We start from the raw sequence: 19,185 nt of genomic DNA, 5'->3' as shown, positions 1-19,185 counted from the left end.
CAACATCTAAAGCCTGGTGTTAAACTCAGGTTTCATTGATGCTTCAGCTGACAGATTCTTCTGCAGACAGACTTCTGTTTTCTCCAAATTTTAAGTCTTAATACAACTTTATTGCATTAGTCTGGGCTGCCCCTTTCTCTGCAGACTGTCAATAAAGACTGTTCCACAAGAAGAGGCATAGAAAAAACCCCAGGTGTTAAACATTTCTAGGAATTCGAAGTCTTTTCACTTCGGCCAGCTTTTCAAACAGACTCCGTTGAGCTACGAAAATTCTTTCCAACGTTAGCACCTTGGATGTGGGAGCTGACAGCGGCTGGCACAGACAGTTAAGCTTGCTGCCTTTAACCCCCCACACCCCCACCCCACCTCCTCCTTTTTAAGGGAAGCGGAGAGTGAACTGGCAGGGACACACTGGAGGCCACTGATGGATGAAAAGGGCTGTGGGATGAAACCGGAGGAGAGAGGAAGATGAAAGAGGGTACATGCTCCCAGTCGGAGGTGCATCTGACCAGTCAGGGAGCGGCTGCTGCAGGTGCCACAGGCGCTGCCAGGGCTCCCGCACCGAGTCCCAGATCAAGTGAATTAAATTAGATAATCGAAGATTTTTCTGTGCTACCCAAACTTTACTTCAAGTCGGCGAAATTACTCCACAACAGGGAAGAGCCACTTGCTTTGATTTTGTGAGCTTAACAAACATGCGGCTGAAACTTCTGACTTTAAAACCTTTACAAATCATCATAAATCCACATCATCAATAATTTGCTTCAAAGCGCAGCTGGGTTTCCAGGGCGTCTGCACAGTAGGGGGAGTTCAGGTCATAAATAAAAGAGCCTCCACTGAGCCTCCTGGTCAGAGACCAATACCCTCTGATCTCCACTGGAATGAGCGGTGGGTAAGGCAGCCTCATGCGGACATAGATTGCAGATGTCAGAAACGGACAGCATGTGTCTTTTGATAAACCACTCAGTATTGACATAAAGAATGAAAGAATTCAACCCAGGATTCGCTTTAATCCTCGACTGTACTGGTTTGACTGGCTGAAATAATCACACGTCGTTTTTTTTTCTTTTTTCTTTGACCTAACTGGGCTTCAGAAAATCAAATAAAAGTTCTTCAAGAAGAACTTTGTGAGTTTTTTAAAGAAAGCGAGCCTTCAATCCGCGATCATCATGTTGACATTTCCTACTACATTTGAGCTGGACTTCAATAAATGTTTCTGGCTTCGTTGTTTTTTTCTGTTTAATTGTTTTGAATGCATCACGTCCAGAAGAGAATGTTTACAGCATATGTAGCACGGTGTAGTCTCCACTAAGTGCATTGGAGGCAGTGGGACATTCACTGTCTTATCCCAGGACAGCATGTGACAGGGTGAAAGATCAAACCACCAACTGTCCAGCAATTGGAAGATGATTACCAAGTGTCCTGTTAGGGCTCTTTGTTTAAGGTTTACTGACCAGGAGAGCAAGAAGAACTGATGTTACAGAGACCTATACGTTGTTAACACTAGTATAGTCTTAAAACGGCGTTCAGCGTTGTAAGAGAATATCAACACGTTCTTACATTTAGCAGCATTTTATGCATACATATATTGTTTTAACTTTCAAACATGAAACAATTTTGACAAACATTTTTGTATTTCAGTTTCATAATTTAAGCTTAGACAAGAAAATATTAAAATTATGAACAAACATCAGGCTCCTCGAGTTAAATAATACTATCTTGTGCCACAACAGGTTTTAAGCATAATATGCATGATTTCTACGTCAGGCCCCTGGTCAAACATCTTTCTATACCAGCCCGTATCCAGGGTTGTCATGGTAACGACTGAAACATGGACTGATGTGCCGTGGCACATTGAACTGCTTCCCTTGCTGTTCTGGGTTGTTGTTGAACAGCTTCATCATCTGGAAGATTCAAACTGTTAGCGTACCGTAGTTGGTTTGTCCTCCTACATTTAGGATGCAGGATGCAGGTTGTGACCAGCTATTATTTTTATAATTTCAACTCAAATTTCAACTTCAGACTTCAAATGGAGAGTAATGACAGATTACTATTAAGCAGAAACTTTTCTGTATTTTGTGCATCTGCTGATTCACGAAATCTTAGCTTCCATCGCAGTGGAAAGAAAATCCGTCCCAACATTTCAGAGGCTCAACATATTTTCAATCGAGTGTTTAAATAGACGCGCTTGTCATTAGTGTCTGTAGCCAAACTCAGACACTCATTCTAAGCTTTTTGTGTCGCATCCTTACTCAAACTGTGGAATGTTTCTTCTAATCAACAACAATACAACGAGGACGCAGAGGAAGTGGTCTCAGGATCGATTGTTTTAGTGTCCCTCACGCAAACACCGTCAAACACACACACACACACAGTCATCCCATTGTTGCCTGGCCAGACAAGAAGCACAACAAGCTTCACCTCTCAGCCAGAAACACCCACAGACAGCCCCTGGTGAGTGCTGATGGTCTGGTGTGCATTAGGACGTGATTCAATAGGCACAGGAGAAGAACAGAGATGTTTTTTCCCTGCTGGAGGAGCTTCCTGTTCTGCAACGTAAATGCTGCTAAAAATACTTGTTAACCCTTGTCCAGATGTGCATTTTATTGGACATGACAAAAAAAAAAAAAGAAAGAAAAGGAAACAGGAAAAAGAGCAAGAGAACAAGCGAACGCTCAGTTAATGGAAGCAATCCGCAGTGGGTTGACGACATCTCTTGCCTTGTGGGGGATGTTTAAATCTAACGGTAATGGATCAGTTAAATCTTTGAGGGAGAGAGAGAAACCCCCTTACAAAGGTAAACTTGTGAGTCAGTTCAACGTGATGACTCAAGCTGCACTGCTTTATAGCCCTCGTAATCATACTGTTCTCAGCTAAAAACAATCTGCCCGCAGTCTGTCAGTGGCACTGAAACGGTTTGGCTAAACATACAGTAAAGTAATGTAATTACGTCCACCTCCCTCTTCAGCATGGAGTTACTCTGAGATGAAACTCGCAATCATCGCACCCTAAATATTGATCAATATTGCTATGATACCATAGCAGGATTAGTTTATAACGCAGGCACACTGTGTGCAGAAGCTATAGTCATGGTTGTCCTGAGTTTGTTTTTGATCTCTGGACATTTGCTGAAGTGCCACACTGCACTGTCTTTAGCCTGAAAACACACATTATTATTGTAGCACTCTTATTGTCCACTCCAAAAAAAGTATCTCCAATTGGAAGAAAGTCTTTTAATAAGACAAAAACAAAAATGAGCATCCTCCCTGTAGTAAAGTAGAGTGGTGGCTGCATCATGCTGTGGGTATACCTTCGGAAAACGGAGGAAGGAAGATGGATGGGGATTACCTGTTAAAGCAGCATATGACCAGAGCAGCCCTGACATTGGCCATAACATTTCAACTTCTCTATCTCACATAATGAAAATAATCCAAAACTCTCAAGATCTATAATCTTATCAGACAATTTCAACCAATAACTCCAGACTTTAACCCCTGGTTCTGGTTCTGAGATTACAGAATAAGCTCGTATCAAGCTTGGACAAGAAAAAGCTGGCTTGATGATTGTTCTGCTGCTGATCACAAGGGTGTGCTCATTATTTGACAAGCCTGTACAAATAGCTTGGATAGAGGGGGAAGCAGTAATCCCCTGATCTTGCTCAGCGCGAGGCCACGACCACATCTCTTCCATGCCAGGGTGTCCAGATGGCGGGTAGGGATATCCGCTCCATCTGCCAACCCAGAGAAGTGCAGCAGCCAAGCAGATTATGGCTTCGCTGACACACTGATCTACAAGCATACCTCCACTGTACCAGAGAGAGAGAGGAGGCAGAGGAAGCTGGCGAAGGTTTGCAATGGCCCAGGAACATCCTGTCTGTGTTTATGTGGATGTATGTTTCTGTTATGGCGTGTGTGCGTTATCATTTCCCACCGTGTGAGGGACATTTTTCCAACAAACACTATGTTGTGAGGATCCACTGCATCTTATGGGGCCCAAAGCCCAGGCCCCATAAAAGACCTGCTGTTGTTAGGTTAGGGGTTAGGTTCAGGAGTATTGCGTGACCTGAGTTTAGGGTTAGGTTAAACAAACAAAAAAAATGAATGGAAGTAAAAGTAAAGTGCTTTTGAAGATAAAAATACATGCTGTAGGTCTATGTGAGTGTACTCTGTGGGCTTTGCTGTGCAGGTGCTCAGAACAGAGCGTTTTATTAGGAAGGACAAACTTGCAGAGCACAGCAGCCTGGTCAATGATCCAAGAGTGTGAATTTTTAAAGCTGGAGCTGGCTGATGTGGAAAGCAAGTGAAGGCAGTCTCTGTCTGTGTATTACTGAGTGGGGCTAAGAGGATTAGCTCGACGCCTCTGCCTACCCTGGATACCCAGAGCTGTGGAAATCCCAGGGCAACCAACCACAACCCCCATCCAGGTCAACTACCCCCCCAACCCATCATGGCTCACCTCTTTAAAAAAAAAAAAAAAATGAAGTGTGTATGGTATGCAGTCACAGGCCATTAACCTTAGTCTCCCAGGTTTACTTCAGTTTATTTTATTCAACCACAAATGAAAATGGAAAATGCTGAAAAGCTGAAAAGTGAAACAGAAGTACAACAGTTACAGCAGCAAAAGCAATACATAATAATACACAACATTAACTGGAGTACGTCGTTTTGTAACTTTTTCCTCTCAGGAAGACACATTCACATTAGTGTTTTGTTGGAGTTCTGGCCCATTCCTCCTGAATGAACAAAGGGTGCCAGTTTCTCCTGCAGCAAAACAACCCAGCAGAATGATGCTGCCACTCCCATGCTCAACAGTTAGGATGGTACAAGCACCCAGTTTTTCCTCTACATGTAACAGAGACCCATATAGTCTAACAGTTCCACTTTAGTTTCATCAGACCACAGGATACGTCCCTAAGATTAAAAAAAAATAAATAAATAAATCTTTGTCCCTCTGATTGTGCAAACTGCAATCTGGCTCTTTTATGTTTCCTTTGAAGTAAACGCTCCTTCCTTTCTGAAAGGCCGTTCAGCACATGTGGACGCAGGACATGTTTCACTGCGGATAATGACTTACCACTTCATTCAGCATTTCCAAAAGTTATTTGGCTTTTGTTCTGCACATTCTGAACCAAAACACATTCATCTCAGACTCAGAACCTGTCTCCTTCTTCAGTGGTAAGTTGATTGGATATTCCCATCACGTCTATAATTGTTTCAACAGATGAATGTAGCACCTTCAACCATCTGAAAATTGCTTCCAAAGATCAACCAGACTTGTGCAACTCCATGGTTTTCTTCCAAAAGGAGTTTTTGTACATCAGACTGTGGGGTAGTTTTATGGAATGGATTAAATGATGAGATCAGATAAAGTACAAATATAAACCAGCTTAAGAAGCTGTTCAAAAAGAAGCTTATTGGGAAATATGTTGAATAGGATGGCTGTCTCAAAGACCGAAAATGCTATTGTTGATACTAAAAATGAAGGATGAGAAAGTGAGGTTTAAGTGTCATTCAGTGTGTAAAATTGTATGTCAGTGGGCATGATGATTTGTTTCACTTTCTTTTTCTGTTTTTCTTTTTGTCTGTTTGAAATAAATAAATTGGCTGATTTGACCATTAACTTCAAAGAAAAATGGAGTGTGTTCCAGGTGTGGCCTAAACACAGGTGTGCATCTAATTAACTCGAATTAACCTATCAAAAGTTTCCAAATTCATGACATCATCATCTGGACTTTCCTTCATTATTTAAGGAGATAGTAATCATTCTGTGTCTAAACATTTTAATTCAAAGAAAGTTATAAAAAATAAGCAATAAATCATTTTCTTGCTAGATTTTCTGACATTTAGTAAATAGAAACCCAGTTGTGCTCATATGATTACATTCCCTGGTGGAATTGTTGACGTTTTGACAAATTTGGTCAATATGTCAAGAAGTTTTTTTTTTTTTTTTATTATTTATCTGCTTTGAAAAACAGTGTGAAGAATGACTATGATTTATCTTTCAACATGTGTCTCAAACGAAACCACTGGTTTTGCGCCTCTTAAATATGTTATTTGCCCTTTAAGAAGCAAAATGGGCCTCAAACTTCCAAAAAAAAAAAAAAAAAAAGAAAGGTGTCGAAACATGAAACATGTGTCTCCATAAGCTTTAAATTCTCTAAATACACCCTGCTAATATAGTTTTAGCAATTACGAACCCTTATTGAACACAGATGAGGGCTTCTAGTCTTGCAGATTCAGACGTGCCTTCAGACAAAGATCCATCAACATGGCGTGGAGAAACTGTCAAACCCAGAGCCAAAATGCACAGGCAGCCAACTCATACAGCTGCTCCATAAAACACAGACGCTGACGCCAGAGCCCTGACCGTAGTTATAAACTCTTAAAACTCACAACACAAGCGAGAGGAAACCCAAACAGAAGTACAGACAACGGGAGTTTCTATATGTGGAAAGAGTCACCATCTGGAGGATCTGAAACCTAATATAGTTTTCACAGGTTTTATATTAAAGCAAATCTGCCCTCACAGTGAAAGACAGTACCAAAAGTTAGGACAGGAAATCATAAAATCCGTTCTTATTCCCTGACCTCTCTCCCTGGATCAATCGGGAAGTACTGAATGAGGGGAAGTGTTGCCTGCCTTGGCACGGACGAGCAGGGAAATGTGCACAGTTTTGAGAATGCGAGAGTTAAAGGGGTGAAGGGGCGAGCATGTTAAAGGTGGATTAAAGCAGGCGGCAGGAGAATGCGATGAAACCTCCAGCTGTGTCAGCAGCTGCAACCCGTCCCCCAACACAAGTACGGGGATCAGGGTGACAGCGATGGCGGCTAGCAGTTCATAGCCGAGGGCAAGACTCCCCCCTGGTGCGTTCAGCCCTATATGGCTTTATGGGAGACACCGGGACAAATAAGATCACCGCAGGCAGGCAGACAGACCCACGGACAAAAAAAGCAGCGCGCTCACACACACACACACACACACACACACACACACATGCAGAGGCCAAAGAAAAAGAGCCACACAGACAGAAAACAGAAAATGGTGTGCAAGCAACTTTAAGTTGTTGAACAGCTGTCAGGGCTAAACTGTGAAGACGAGAACATTGTGGCAAGGGTGTTTTTTTAAGAACATTTTACAACAATGTAACAGCAGTCAAAAGGTCAAAGCCGTCAAACTGCGGTCATGGAACAAGCAGGCAGATACTTAAGGATTACTCTTGAGCAGCGCAGGCTAGTTTTGGTGAATATCGACATTCCTGCTGCCAAATTAATTACAGAGTTTGGATCATGCAAAGAAGAAAACGGCTCCCACAGGAGCAATGCAGCTAAAATGGCAGACTGGTTCAGAGAGCATAAAAGTGCACAGTGTGTACTGAAAGATCAACCATTTTTAAAATTGGGAGAAAAATTGTCAGTAAGCACATTGTAATCACTTAACCTACTGGGGGGTTTTTAAAAGAAGCGATGCGAGTAAACTATTAATCTTTAAATTGCACATTCCGTATATTAAAAACAAATAATAATGAAATAATAATTAGCATTAAAAATGCATGTACTGGCGCCCATGTAAAACTTCTGTAGCACTGTAAAAGATTTTGTAGTGTTCACAATAAAATTTGAATGGTTGAGATAAATTATAAAACCACATGAGACATTTTGCAAGTCATCCATATCTGGTGTCTCCAAATTCTAAATAATTAGCAGAAACTTTGCAAATAAGTAGCAGTGCCAAATTGCTTGTTTTTCTTTTGTTGTTGCAAGAAGAAGCAATAACATTGACATTTATTTTTCTTCCACACGTTTTTTTGTTTAGGTAGCATGAAATGTTTTTTTGTTTGTTTGTTTGTTTGTTTGTTTGTTTGTTTGTTTGTTTGTTTGTTTGTTTATTTGCTTTTTTCTTATCTGGCCAGAACACCTTCTTCCATGTAAAAACAATAAAATATTTGCAAGGTGTTGCAAATGGATTGCAACATAGTGCAGATGATTTTGAGTTCTACTTTTTTTTTTAGCATGTTAAAATGACAATTCTAGCATTTTTTTTTTGTTTTTCCTGTCCTGGAAGCATGATGCTTCCACTGCCATGTTTCACCTGGGCGTGTCATCTTCACGCTATGCACACTATTTTCTATGTCAAAGTTCAGATTCCATCAACGTCTGAGGTTTTAGATGTTTAAGTCAACTAAATTCAGCTTTATTTCCAAGGTAACAAAGTGGGTCAAAAGAATTATTTTCAATGTAGCACAAAAATACAACTTTTTCCACAAGCCAACACATTTCATGCAACGGACATAAGCCATAGACCATGCTGCTTCTGGTTTACTCACATGTCCACTTGGCAAATTCAGATGCCAAAAAGAAAAAAAAAAAAAAATGGCCTAGTTGAAAAGTTGTAACAACTTAGAACAGCATGCAACTGCAGGAAAACAGCTGAGCATTTCAAAGTTAATTTAAGATTAACTCTTTTTTTTTTTGTTACCGTTTAGTGTCTTGAAAAATATCATGCTAATTTGTTGCACGCTTCCACACAACTACCTGCACTGGACTTTCAAGAAGCCTTAAGCCACAGTTAAAACATGCATAAATATGCTAATATGACTAAGACTTGATGTTGATAAATGTATTTTCTTTAATGACTTGGATCTTATGAGAAGCGACTAATGCTGATTCTGAAAACTCATAAAAGACAGATTCATATGGAGTGTCTCATTGATTAATATACAGAATATGCAATTTACAGCTACAAAACATACTGAATTACAGTCCTCATCTCACTATCAATGTGTGCAGAATCCTAACAGCAAAGGAAGCAATATGTAGTATCCTAAAATATTCCTGGTACCATAACATTTAAACTCTACATGTAAATAATATGTCTGGCATCGACATTCATGGTTCTTTATGCCCATATCTGATATAGATTGCAGCCACCAAGATCTTACATCGACAGATAACACCACTGTGAAGATTGAAAAGAGAGAGTAGTGGTGCGAGTGAAATGTGAATGGGTTGTAACCGATATAATATTCAACAATATTATCGCATTGTCATGTTACTTTCTATTATTGCGCACCGGCAAACAAATCTAAAACTCACTGTTGTTATAACAAAAAAAAAAAAAAATCAGCGTCTTCCTTTTAGAAAAACCGTTTGCTCTGTTTGAGCGTCAGCCATGTTTCATTAGTTTCTCTTTTAATTGCTCTGAAAGTCTCTCGTCGCTCATATAGTCCGTGGCCTAAGAAGGATGACATTAATCCTTCAGTTAATGTTCCTCGTGGAGGAGCAGAGGAGTGAGTGGGTGTATGAGTGACACACTTACAGGGATGTTATGCATCTCCAGCTGCGAAACTCAGTTTGCTCATCTCTCTCATCTCTCTTTGGGCCATCTATCATTCGGCTGTCTGGCCTTCATTTCTCCTTTGAAGTCTCGGCCTATGCAGTGGCCCGAACCCCCATTTTTACTGGAGCACACTACGGACTGGTTAAGCCAAGTCTGCCTCGCTCCGCCCTGCAGAACACTTCCACTTCCTCTTCAGTAATTGTTTAGTAAGATAACCAAGTTAATAAAGGTAAGAGCTACTAGAGGGTATATGGGATCAATGGCTGTGACAGTGTGGAAATGGAAATAGTGTTGCTGAGATCCCTTTATGGTAGCGACTGGTAAAGACAGGCTGGTGCTGCCACAAAGCATTTAAAAGCGCACTGGTATGTGACCTGTGGGGTCAGGTGGCCGGCTACCAGCTGTCACACTCTGAACATACGTGTGTGTGTGTGTGTGTGTGTGTGTGTGTGTGCCTGCATCCACCCCCACGTGATTGTGCTTGGGAGAACGTCAAAAGCCTTTGCACGCTCATGCGGGTTAGTGGGATTTTTTTTTTTTTGACCTACATACTGCTCTCGACGATCAGGTCCAAAGAAATCTGTGTCAATCAGCGTCCTTCTAGCCAGCCTCTCTGCCGTTACGAGCAGGGTGACAAAGCAGACGACTGAAAAGCAATAAGTTCTTTTTTTTTTTATTTCTTTGAGCTGCTTCTCCCCACTTGTAGCTGCTTTCCACTTATTTCTTCTTAGCATAATAAGACAGTGATTAGAGGCTTTTGAGCATGTCGCACTAAAAGGCTACCATGTGTATAAATGTGGAAAAAAAACTAAGTAACTATACTTTTTAATATTGAACTATAGTTCACATAGACCTATGTTTAACATTGCATATAGAAACTGTGCAGCTCAAAGAAATGTAATGGCTTGTCAGCTTTAAGCCTTCGCTTTGCTTTAAGGAGTGAAGAAATTGTCTCAGTGTTGATCCAATCCTAGGTATTGGCTCAGGGTAAAGACGGAGGATTTTTTTTTTTTAATAACCGCTGGATGAGTCCATGACTATCCTCCACCTCACATCCCTGTTGGTGGTGTAGCCTCAGTCATTTTATATCAGCTGCACTGATAGGCATTAGTGGTTCTGTTCCTTCCAGGAATTTGAAGTCGTTTCTTTTGCTCCACAAACTTAATTGGTGATTATGTTACTGACTGCAGAATTACCTCGGAGAGAGATTTATATATGCTATTCTGGGTTGAAAAGGGATTTCCTTTTTCCTTTTCCTTTATTTTAACAAAATAAAGGAAATGCGCCCAGATTTATTATCTTTTTATGATGTGTTTTTTTTTTCTTCCATTCCTAACAGCCACATTTTGTTGTGAAAAAACATTGTCTGATTTATCTGAAGACGTGTAGAATTTTTTAAATCAACCGAATAGTCTGCTAGTTAATGTTTTCTAGCACATATCATAAAAAAAAAAGATAGATGATAGATCATCACATGCTTAATAAGCCTGGTCCTCTAGGTCCAGATTTCATTAAACATAGAAACTGTTTTTATCTTAATCTCATAATTTAAATTAGTAAATTCAAGTTAAAAATTCAAAACAAAAGAAAACATAGTACATTTTTTCCACAATATTCTCTATTGGTGGTTTTAATGGTGAAAACATAACGCCATACTGCAACAAATATGAATATTTTTTTATATAAAAGGTCTCGTATTATATGCCAGTTAATTAAAAAATGTAGAAGCAGAAAAAAAATCAAAGATATTTTTTGAATGCATCAGGTAAAACATATGCCATTTGCTTTGTCCAGACGATCCGAAGGATCTGGATGAAGCAAATGTGGCCGAATCACCAAGATTTACACGAGACGTGTGTAGCGCACCAGTTCATAGCTATGAAGCTAACCGAACAAGGCGACTCTCAATATTAATTCAATATTTGGAAGAGTAACCAACATGGACCTAACAGCTTCTTTCATTTCCTCCAGCTGCTGCCACTGCTAAAACTACAGGCAGGCTGCAAATCTAAACCAGCGCAGAAAATCAACGTCATCTTTCACAACTTCTCCTTCTGTTTGCTGATTGGCCCGAAAGAAATTCTACAAGAGAAATCCAAGTCAGTGGGAGAAAGCCCAGACTGTCTGAGCAAGATTTTAATCAAGCAGAGTTGCACAGGAAGGCAGTGGTCAGGCTATAATTAACAGGAACCACATTAAAATGTACTAGTAGGTGAATAATCAATACATGGCGTTTACACAGAGAGTTAACAAGCTATGGTCAGCCTTGTACTTCAGCTAGCTGCTCAAGACATGAGTTTACCTTCAGAACCATGAGAAAGCCCCTGCACTTTTTAAGTGAGGCATAATGAGAACACGAGAGCAGCTTCTTCAATCTTAACCATGTGGCAGCAGTGAATTAAAAGTCGTCCTGCACATACTACTGAGAGTTTGTCACTGTTAACAAAAGGAATACTCCATGTCCACCACAACATTATTGGTGAGTGAACAAAGGACTTGAACTTGTTTTTTGTTTTTTTTCTAATTAGGTAAGATAGTTAAAGTACAGACATTATCAATAACAGTTTCCTTGCATGTAGCAGGAGAACGTCACATTACTTTGAGTTTGTTGAGAGGGTAAATCTGTCGGCGTAGTGGAACAAGAGTCTGCGTAATTTAGCGAATTTACCGGTTTAAAACATCTCAAACTCTAAAAGTTCATACCAGTTCACTGAGCTGCACTAAAGATGGTGGAATGGTAAGAAGTTCCTGTCCTTTCACGGTCTTGTATTTAAAAATATCATGATCAGCTGATCCGCCTAATCAGATGATGAATCAGATACGACAGGCTACGTCTAATTAGCTTGTTTGCTTTCCAGAAATCCCAATAAAATGAGCTCATGGTGACATGAAATCTTTCTTCAGTAAGTAAGAAAACACAAAAACTGATGTGTAACACCTTATGATCTCAACCCATCATTTAATCAGAGTGAATGTAGAGCTGCACAATATATAAAATTGCAGTTATTTCAATATCAATATTAAGGATATCATAATAACAAAAAATAGTAGATGGAGGAAATTGCAATATATTTACAAGCAAATTTGTTTTTGCAATGTTCATCAATATTGTAATTGTTTTCTTTTTCTTTTCAGATCCCCACCCAAAACTCTCTCTGGTGCAATAAGACATAGGTATGAACTGAGCCCTTACCTCTAGAGTTGGTAGCCACGTCTGCCACCTTCTGAAAGGCATCTAAAAAGGCCACAGCTGCCAGAATAGTGGTCCTGTAAACACAACGACACATGTTCACCGCACTCCGATTGCACAGAGAGTCTGTAAACATTGCATAAGAGTTTTCACCACTGAGGGTTACTGTTCATCCAGACCAACGTCTCACCTGAGTTGAGAGTGCAGCTTTGTAGCCTTGGCACTGAAATCTTCCCACACGGGGTAGGAGCTCTGGTGAGAAAGCAAAATGGAAAAGTTTGCCAGTACCTGAGCAAGGACGTTACAGTGCAAGAGCACACTCTGTTAAACACACACAGTAAGCATGTGTTGGGATTTTATTAAGACATAATGTTCCATCAAAGGGGGAAAGTCTGGAGCGACGTGACAAAACGTTCATTTAAACGGACAACAGGGTAGATTTAAATCTGCGAAAGGCTGCGAGAAGTCAGAGAGCGTGGCTCCTTCCCACAGAGCTCGAAACAAGCTGAAATACAACCCGAACTTTCTGGTTTGTCTTCAAAAGCTTCGGCAATACGTCTCGTCTTCTTACACGATGAGTTCACGTTGAAACTCTTCATATCGCTTTCTACGTCCTGGCAGGATGGACTTGTCTTTGAAAAATCTGGATTAGATTTACCTCTGGATAATCACACTCTGCCTTGAGCTAGAAGTGCAGAAGCCAAACATAAAACACATTCAAGGCTAGATCCCATTAAAGCAATAGCTTGAGCCCTGGAGTAAAGAGAGGAAAGGCATAACCCCTGTGTGCCTCTTTAATGGAGATGGGCCAAAAAACCGGGGTTACACGTTCTGACTATATATAGCCAAGAGGCAATCTGGGAAGTGTCTCGCTCCTCATCGTTTCTGGTGTAACCTCTGTTCTGGCAGTGACAGAGGTTAACTCCCAGCTTTCCTTGGATTTCCCTATGACAGTGATTTAGGAGTTATCCTCTTCGAAAAACATAAAAAAATAAAATAAAACTTCCCTGGACGCCTTCTAAGCTTTCTGTTCATGCTTAGCTTCAACAGGTGCCTAATTAGTTTGTAAGGTTTGTGGCTCCCAGGGGCAGGAGGTACGCGCTGCCAAAACAGCCGAGAAACCAGAGTTAAAGACTTGGGCGAAGACATCCGGAGGGCATTGATGTTTTTTTATTATTATTATTATTATTATGTTCATTCACATCCCAATGACTTCAGGGAAGTGGATGGAAAGGTATACATTAGATGAAGAGAAAGAGGCTGCACCTCCCCTCATCTTTCACTGAAGGGTGAGGGTAAAAGCGTTATCCTTGATCCTCAAGGACAAAATCAAAAGCTTTCACTCCGGAACATGCAGAGGCCTGTAATCAAAATGTGCCACTCGGATCTGATCGAATTGGTGTTCTAATTCAGATGAGTCACCGCTGTCATCACTTCAACCTTTCACCAACTGTTCCCTCACCTCCCACTCCTCTTTTATTTCTTTCCCTTTTAGCTTCGTCAGACTGTTATATAACCAACAGGGGCCGGTCGTACCACAAATATTAGAGGGAAGGTTAAGGATTTTTAAGTCGATACCGATTCTGACAGCACACCTGTTGTCATTTTAGATTTACTTTGGTTTTAGATGATTAAGTCCTACAACATTTTACTCAATCTAATGTAAATGTAGTCGACTAAAAAGCTATTTAACATTTTTAAGGAAAACATTTTTCAATGCCTATGTGGAATGTGTTCCGTTGAACTGAGTAAAACACTGTTAATGCCTTTTCAACCAGCTTTAGCTGAACTTTTAGCAGCCCAACACTCTTCAGTGTGAACAACGATCGAGCAGCAAGTGTCTTTATTTGCATGATGTTCATGCAGTTCACCTGGTTTCAGATAACCTTCATTTGTATGCTGAACTTAAGAGACTTAAAAGGATAGTTGTTAAATGTAGTTTATGTCTTTGGGCATTAGTGCCACATTTGAAAAGTGTGGACAGATATAAAATATATATATTTTTTAAACACTGATTACAGATTCCTCAAAGCACCATTTATAACCTTGATTTGCAAAAACCCAAAAAAGATGTATAGTCTAGTGTCTTGCTTGAGAACTCGTTAATATGCTCTTTTCATTAACTGCATGTATTGTTAGAGCCCTGGTAATTTACCCAGAATCCATCATTACTTAGGTTGGAGCAGGTTAGAGTTGATCTTTCTATGTGAAGAGAACATTGTTTTCTTTAAAACTGCTTTCTGTCGAACTAACTCCATGACAGTTTTACATGTCATGTAGTTACTAAAGTAACACAGCAGTTTAAGTGAACCCTTCTCTATTGAATTTGATATTGTTTTACTTTACTATGAGGCAGCTAGACTAACCATAAATGTTTCACATCTTTCAACACATGGAAATCCATGTCATACAAACATCTACCTCCACCTACTATGTAAATAATCATTGGCATCTTTATAAATAACCGTCCAATGCATCCACCTGTTTAAAGGCTTATGGGATCATTTTCTTATAAACCATTATGATGTTTTAGTCTGGAGGGTTTTTTTGAGACAATATAAGTCTACGTTGGTCTTGGCTCCCTTTGAACCGCCATTAGCTTCAGGCTCCAGGACAAACTAATCTGAATTTATGTTTGACAAAGACGCCAAGAGAGTTGCTTAGTAAAGGTAAGACATTAACTGCTATCCCTCCAAGTCTGTAAAGTTCAGTACACGTGAGGCACAGGTTGTCTTGAGTTTGTCCAAGTGAACTGCATGAGATTCATGTAAATAAGATTACTCAGTGCCTCGTCATTGTTCACTATGAAGGAGAGAACAATGATTGGTAGAGCGTGCCTCTATTGCCCAGCTCACAGCGGTGCAGTGAGGTCAGACCTTTTTCTCAGACACCGGTCAGCGATACTGTGCTGACTAAGGGCTTCAGCCTCATTCATCTGTGCTGCTTATCAATACACAGACTGCCTCTATCTGAGAGCTAGCATCTCTCTGGTCCTAACAGAAGCACCACACCGCACAAAAGAGAAATGTAGGAAACTAAATCTGAGCAGCCAATAGCTGAAGGCTGATTTAATCTGAGCCTGATGAACGATCGTCTCTGGAAAATAGCCTGGCCCAATGGTATAAAGGTCCCTTGAGCTTTGGATCAATAAGAAACACACCACTGAGGCAGAACGCACAACTTGATGCTTCGTTCGTTTGCAGTGCTGAGCGGTTTGCAAGCACCATGTGGGTCCTAGACAATGAGAAGGCAGGGAGCTGCCTGCAGGCCTGATGGATATGTTCACACTTTCCATCTGTTGTCATGAACAACAACAGACCACCCTGGTACAACTTCCTTGATTCCTTCCCCCATCCCCCAGCACACACACACACACACACTTGCATCTCAGTAAGTCCTGCTAATATCACTAAAAAGATGAGAACTTGTTTATTACACGTTATCTGCCAGATGAGTCAGTTCAACATTTTGAGGTCAAAGGTTTTTGCCTTGGCAGCTAAGCAACATCTTTTGAAGGTAGTGATTTACTGGCACAAGGCCAAACATCAGGAAGCACAATCAATAACCTCTCAAGCCTGTTTCTGCTCAAGAGGATGAGGTGATGAAACTGTTATTTCCTTTCAGTGTCCTTCCCAGATTAGGATAAAGAGGGAGCAATTGTCTGGGGTCAAATGTCACACTACCATCCTCGAGTTGTGATAACTGAAAATGATGTGTGCATCTTCTGCCTTACTTATATGACCCAGAAGAATATAAGAACTCTTTGGATGTGTGTCAGGTCCACTGGAGCAACTCCAGTAGGCTTTTCTTTGACATACGGCAGAATTATGCTTTCATCCGAGCAGTTTGTGTTTGGTAAACAGGTTGGTACGCCGGCTTGACTGTTGTGGCAACCACTTGCCTGACGGACCTGCTGAACACTATGCAAATAACACAAAGGGAAACATGTTTCATCTCTCAGCCTGTCCTGCCGCGGTGTTCCGTGTGGGATGTGGGGGAGGACCCGGTGAAACAGACAAAGGCAGTAAAAAAATATATGCGTCTGCTTAGCCACCGAGCAGCCACAAAGGTCAGATCAAAACCCCCCAGACTAGCTGAATGTCTGTGTGTTACCTTCATGTCGTTCACGATGGCCTGGAATAATCCACCCAGCGCTCCGCACTCCTTCTCCACAGACTCCATGGTGTCCAAAACAAATAAAAAAGAAAGCTAACGAAGAAACCAGAAACAGTCCGGGGATGCCGAGGCTCAGCTTTGTTCACTCATTAAATACGTCGATGCTCGTTTCGATCGTCCGAGGATGCGAAGCCACACAGCCAGCAGCCTGCGGAGCGCACGAACAACAAAAACAAATGTGCGGCTCGGGGCCACCGGCTGCTTCCTCCAACTCGTTCCGTCGCTTCTTCGCGTCTCTCCGGGAGGGTTGGAGCCGTCTGGTTGGGACTAAAGCCGCCGGAAAGCGTGGAGGGCACATGCACGGTGGCTCCTCATAATGAGCGCAAATAACGCAGAGCGCACAGTTTCGGGGGGTAGAGGGCAGGACCAGGGGCCACGACACAACGGGAGACGGGATCAATCGCAGGGGGGACGCGGAGACGCGCTCTGTTGTTAATAGCGGAACAGATGTCTCGGAGATGGAGTCTCCCGTAATTCGATCCATGGGAATGGAAAAGGGGCAGGTCATTTTTTTTTTTTTTTTTTTTTTTTTATCTGGGTGAGGAGGAGGGGACAGGGAGGAACACCCACCTCCAGCCCTCCTTTCACCCGACGCAAAAAAAGCAAAAAAGTAAAACCCTGTTCTCCTAGAGAACATTTTCCTGACATATGCAAAGCAGGATTTCCTCGGTTTTATTTGTATCCGAGCACGCGTCTGATAATGCCCGGCTTTGCCTCGCTTTTCTTTATTCTTGAACCCGTTAAAAGAAACAGTAGCACGCGGCTCATTATCGCCTCAGCGTATGCACCGGATTATGCACAACACGAGAGAGGTGTTGATGACTTTCAAATATTGTAAAAAAAAAAAATATTGAATGCATTAATGCCCATATTGTCCATATTTTACCGCTTACATAACTAAAAACCATATAAAAAAATGCTGATTAAACGTAATTTATATTGTGCATTTATTTCACATCAAGGAAGTGAGGTGACGGTAACTTCCTGAAGGGACACACCCTGAGCATCTCAGCTCAGCACGCGGCTCATTTTCTTATGATTTAAATGTTTGGCTGGGTTGTTCTTCTGTTGAAAACGCATAATTACTTCTCTAGCCTTGATAGTGAATAAAATGTTGATTGTATGCGATACTGTTTATGTCACAATTGGTTAAACTTCCATCCACTATTCTGTCCATTGCATCTCTCTTACCAAGCACATCATGGGGAATAATTTGAAAGCGTTTGATAGACGGTGGTTCCTGAAAGGGCACACATCCCTGTCAAAATAGCAGGTTTGTGACACTTATTACACTGAGAACATGATAAATACTTCCCACACGTTTCTGAGTTGTAATTTGGAAACAGATCCTGTACAATTACACTTTAAAGTTAAATCTGATGTGCAGACTCTAGAAATAATACTTTGCTAAAACTACTTTTATTCTTCTCAAGTTCGGATGTGCTGTCAGTTTGTTCTGGATTTGAAGAACCAGAAATAATCAATCAATCAATCAAATTTTATTTGTATAGCACATTTCAGCAGCAAGGCATAAAACACAGAGTCATACAACATTGAATAAACAATCAAATAAAGGACTGAAATAATGTTATGATGATTAATAATAATGGTATAAGGGTATATGTATTTAGTTTAGCACCACATATTAAATTGGAAACGACATGGTAAGGAAAAATAAGTGTCAGGAAAATGTGGAATAATTGACACCAGTATTGCTGGTTGTGATACCAGTAATAGTATCAAAACCAGATATTTTTTTATCTAATTATACACTGAGTGAACATGGGCCAAGGTCACACAAAAAAATCACTTTTTTTATAAACCCAATGACAACACAAGAAGGAAAGTGGTTAGGAGATGATAGCAACATTGAAGGAGCTGTAGTCATTTCCAAATAGATCTGGTTGTTTTCTTCTGTTTCTGGAACAAAGATAACTATTTTGGACAACCATTCTCTCTGGTTTTGGATGTTCTACAGCTAGAAGGATTTTTTCCAATACTTTTTTTTTTATTTTGGGGGCCTTTGTTATGATGCATAACCATAGCAACAAGACAGTTTGCAGCTGCTCCCAGCTGCATCACAGGAGCTAATCATGGATCCAGAGCGGGGAAGGACAGGAGATAAAGGAAGTTCAGGCCATTTCTTCCATTGATCATGAAGCTGGATGTTCTGGTACCTCTGGAGATTAAAGTGCAAAGGATTCTTCATGAAATGAAGAACATTACAGAGCATCCTCTTCCTCAAACTATGATACGACAACAGAGTATTTTCAGTCAGAGACTTCTAAAGATTTGCAGTAATACAGACTGCTTAGATATTATAATAGATATTATCCCTTCGTACAGAAGGGAACAGTTGTAGGACAGAAATATCTACAACATATTTTTAAATTTTGAGTTAGAATGACATTGAACTTCCCTCTGGGAGTGATAATGTATTTTTGAATTTAACTGAATTCTACATAAAAAACAAAAAAAAAAAT

General features: G+C 40.7%; 1 protein-coding gene across 4 annotated transcripts in view; it reads right to left on the bottom strand.

The window, feature by feature from the left end:
• mtss1la (MTSS I-BAR domain containing 2a) overlaps window positions 1-17,513 on the bottom strand; it is a 34,980-nt gene extending 17,467 nt beyond the window's left edge. For 3 of the 4 annotated variants that reach the window (XM_088006379.1, XM_088006380.1, XM_088006381.1), the window contains exons 1-3: window positions 16,640-17,512; window positions 12,717-12,778; window positions 12,530-12,603 (exon numbers count right to left, since the gene is read on the bottom strand). In XM_088006379.1, the coding sequence (XP_087862505.1) occupies window positions 12,530-12,603; window positions 12,717-12,778; window positions 16,640-16,708 (205 nt within the window). In that variant the 5' untranslated portion in view covers window positions 16,709-17,512. Of the gene's footprint in view, window positions 1-12,529; window positions 12,604-12,716; window positions 12,779-16,639 lie in introns of all 4 variants that reach the window. The other variant, XM_014966911.2, reaches the window with a different exon arrangement.
• Between the last annotated feature and the right edge of the window lie 1,672 nt (window positions 17,514-19,185).

This window comes from Poecilia mexicana, unplaced genomic scaffold (assembly GCF_051168715.1).
Source record: "Poecilia mexicana isolate PSO_F unplaced genomic scaffold, ASM5116871v1 scaffold_6, whole genome shotgun sequence".
In the NCBI taxonomy this organism is placed as follows: domain Eukaryota; kingdom Metazoa; phylum Chordata; class Actinopteri; order Cyprinodontiformes; family Poeciliidae; genus Poecilia; species Poecilia mexicana.
Note: the sequence above shows the minus strand (reverse complement) of the source record. Positions and strands in the feature narration are given on the sequence as shown.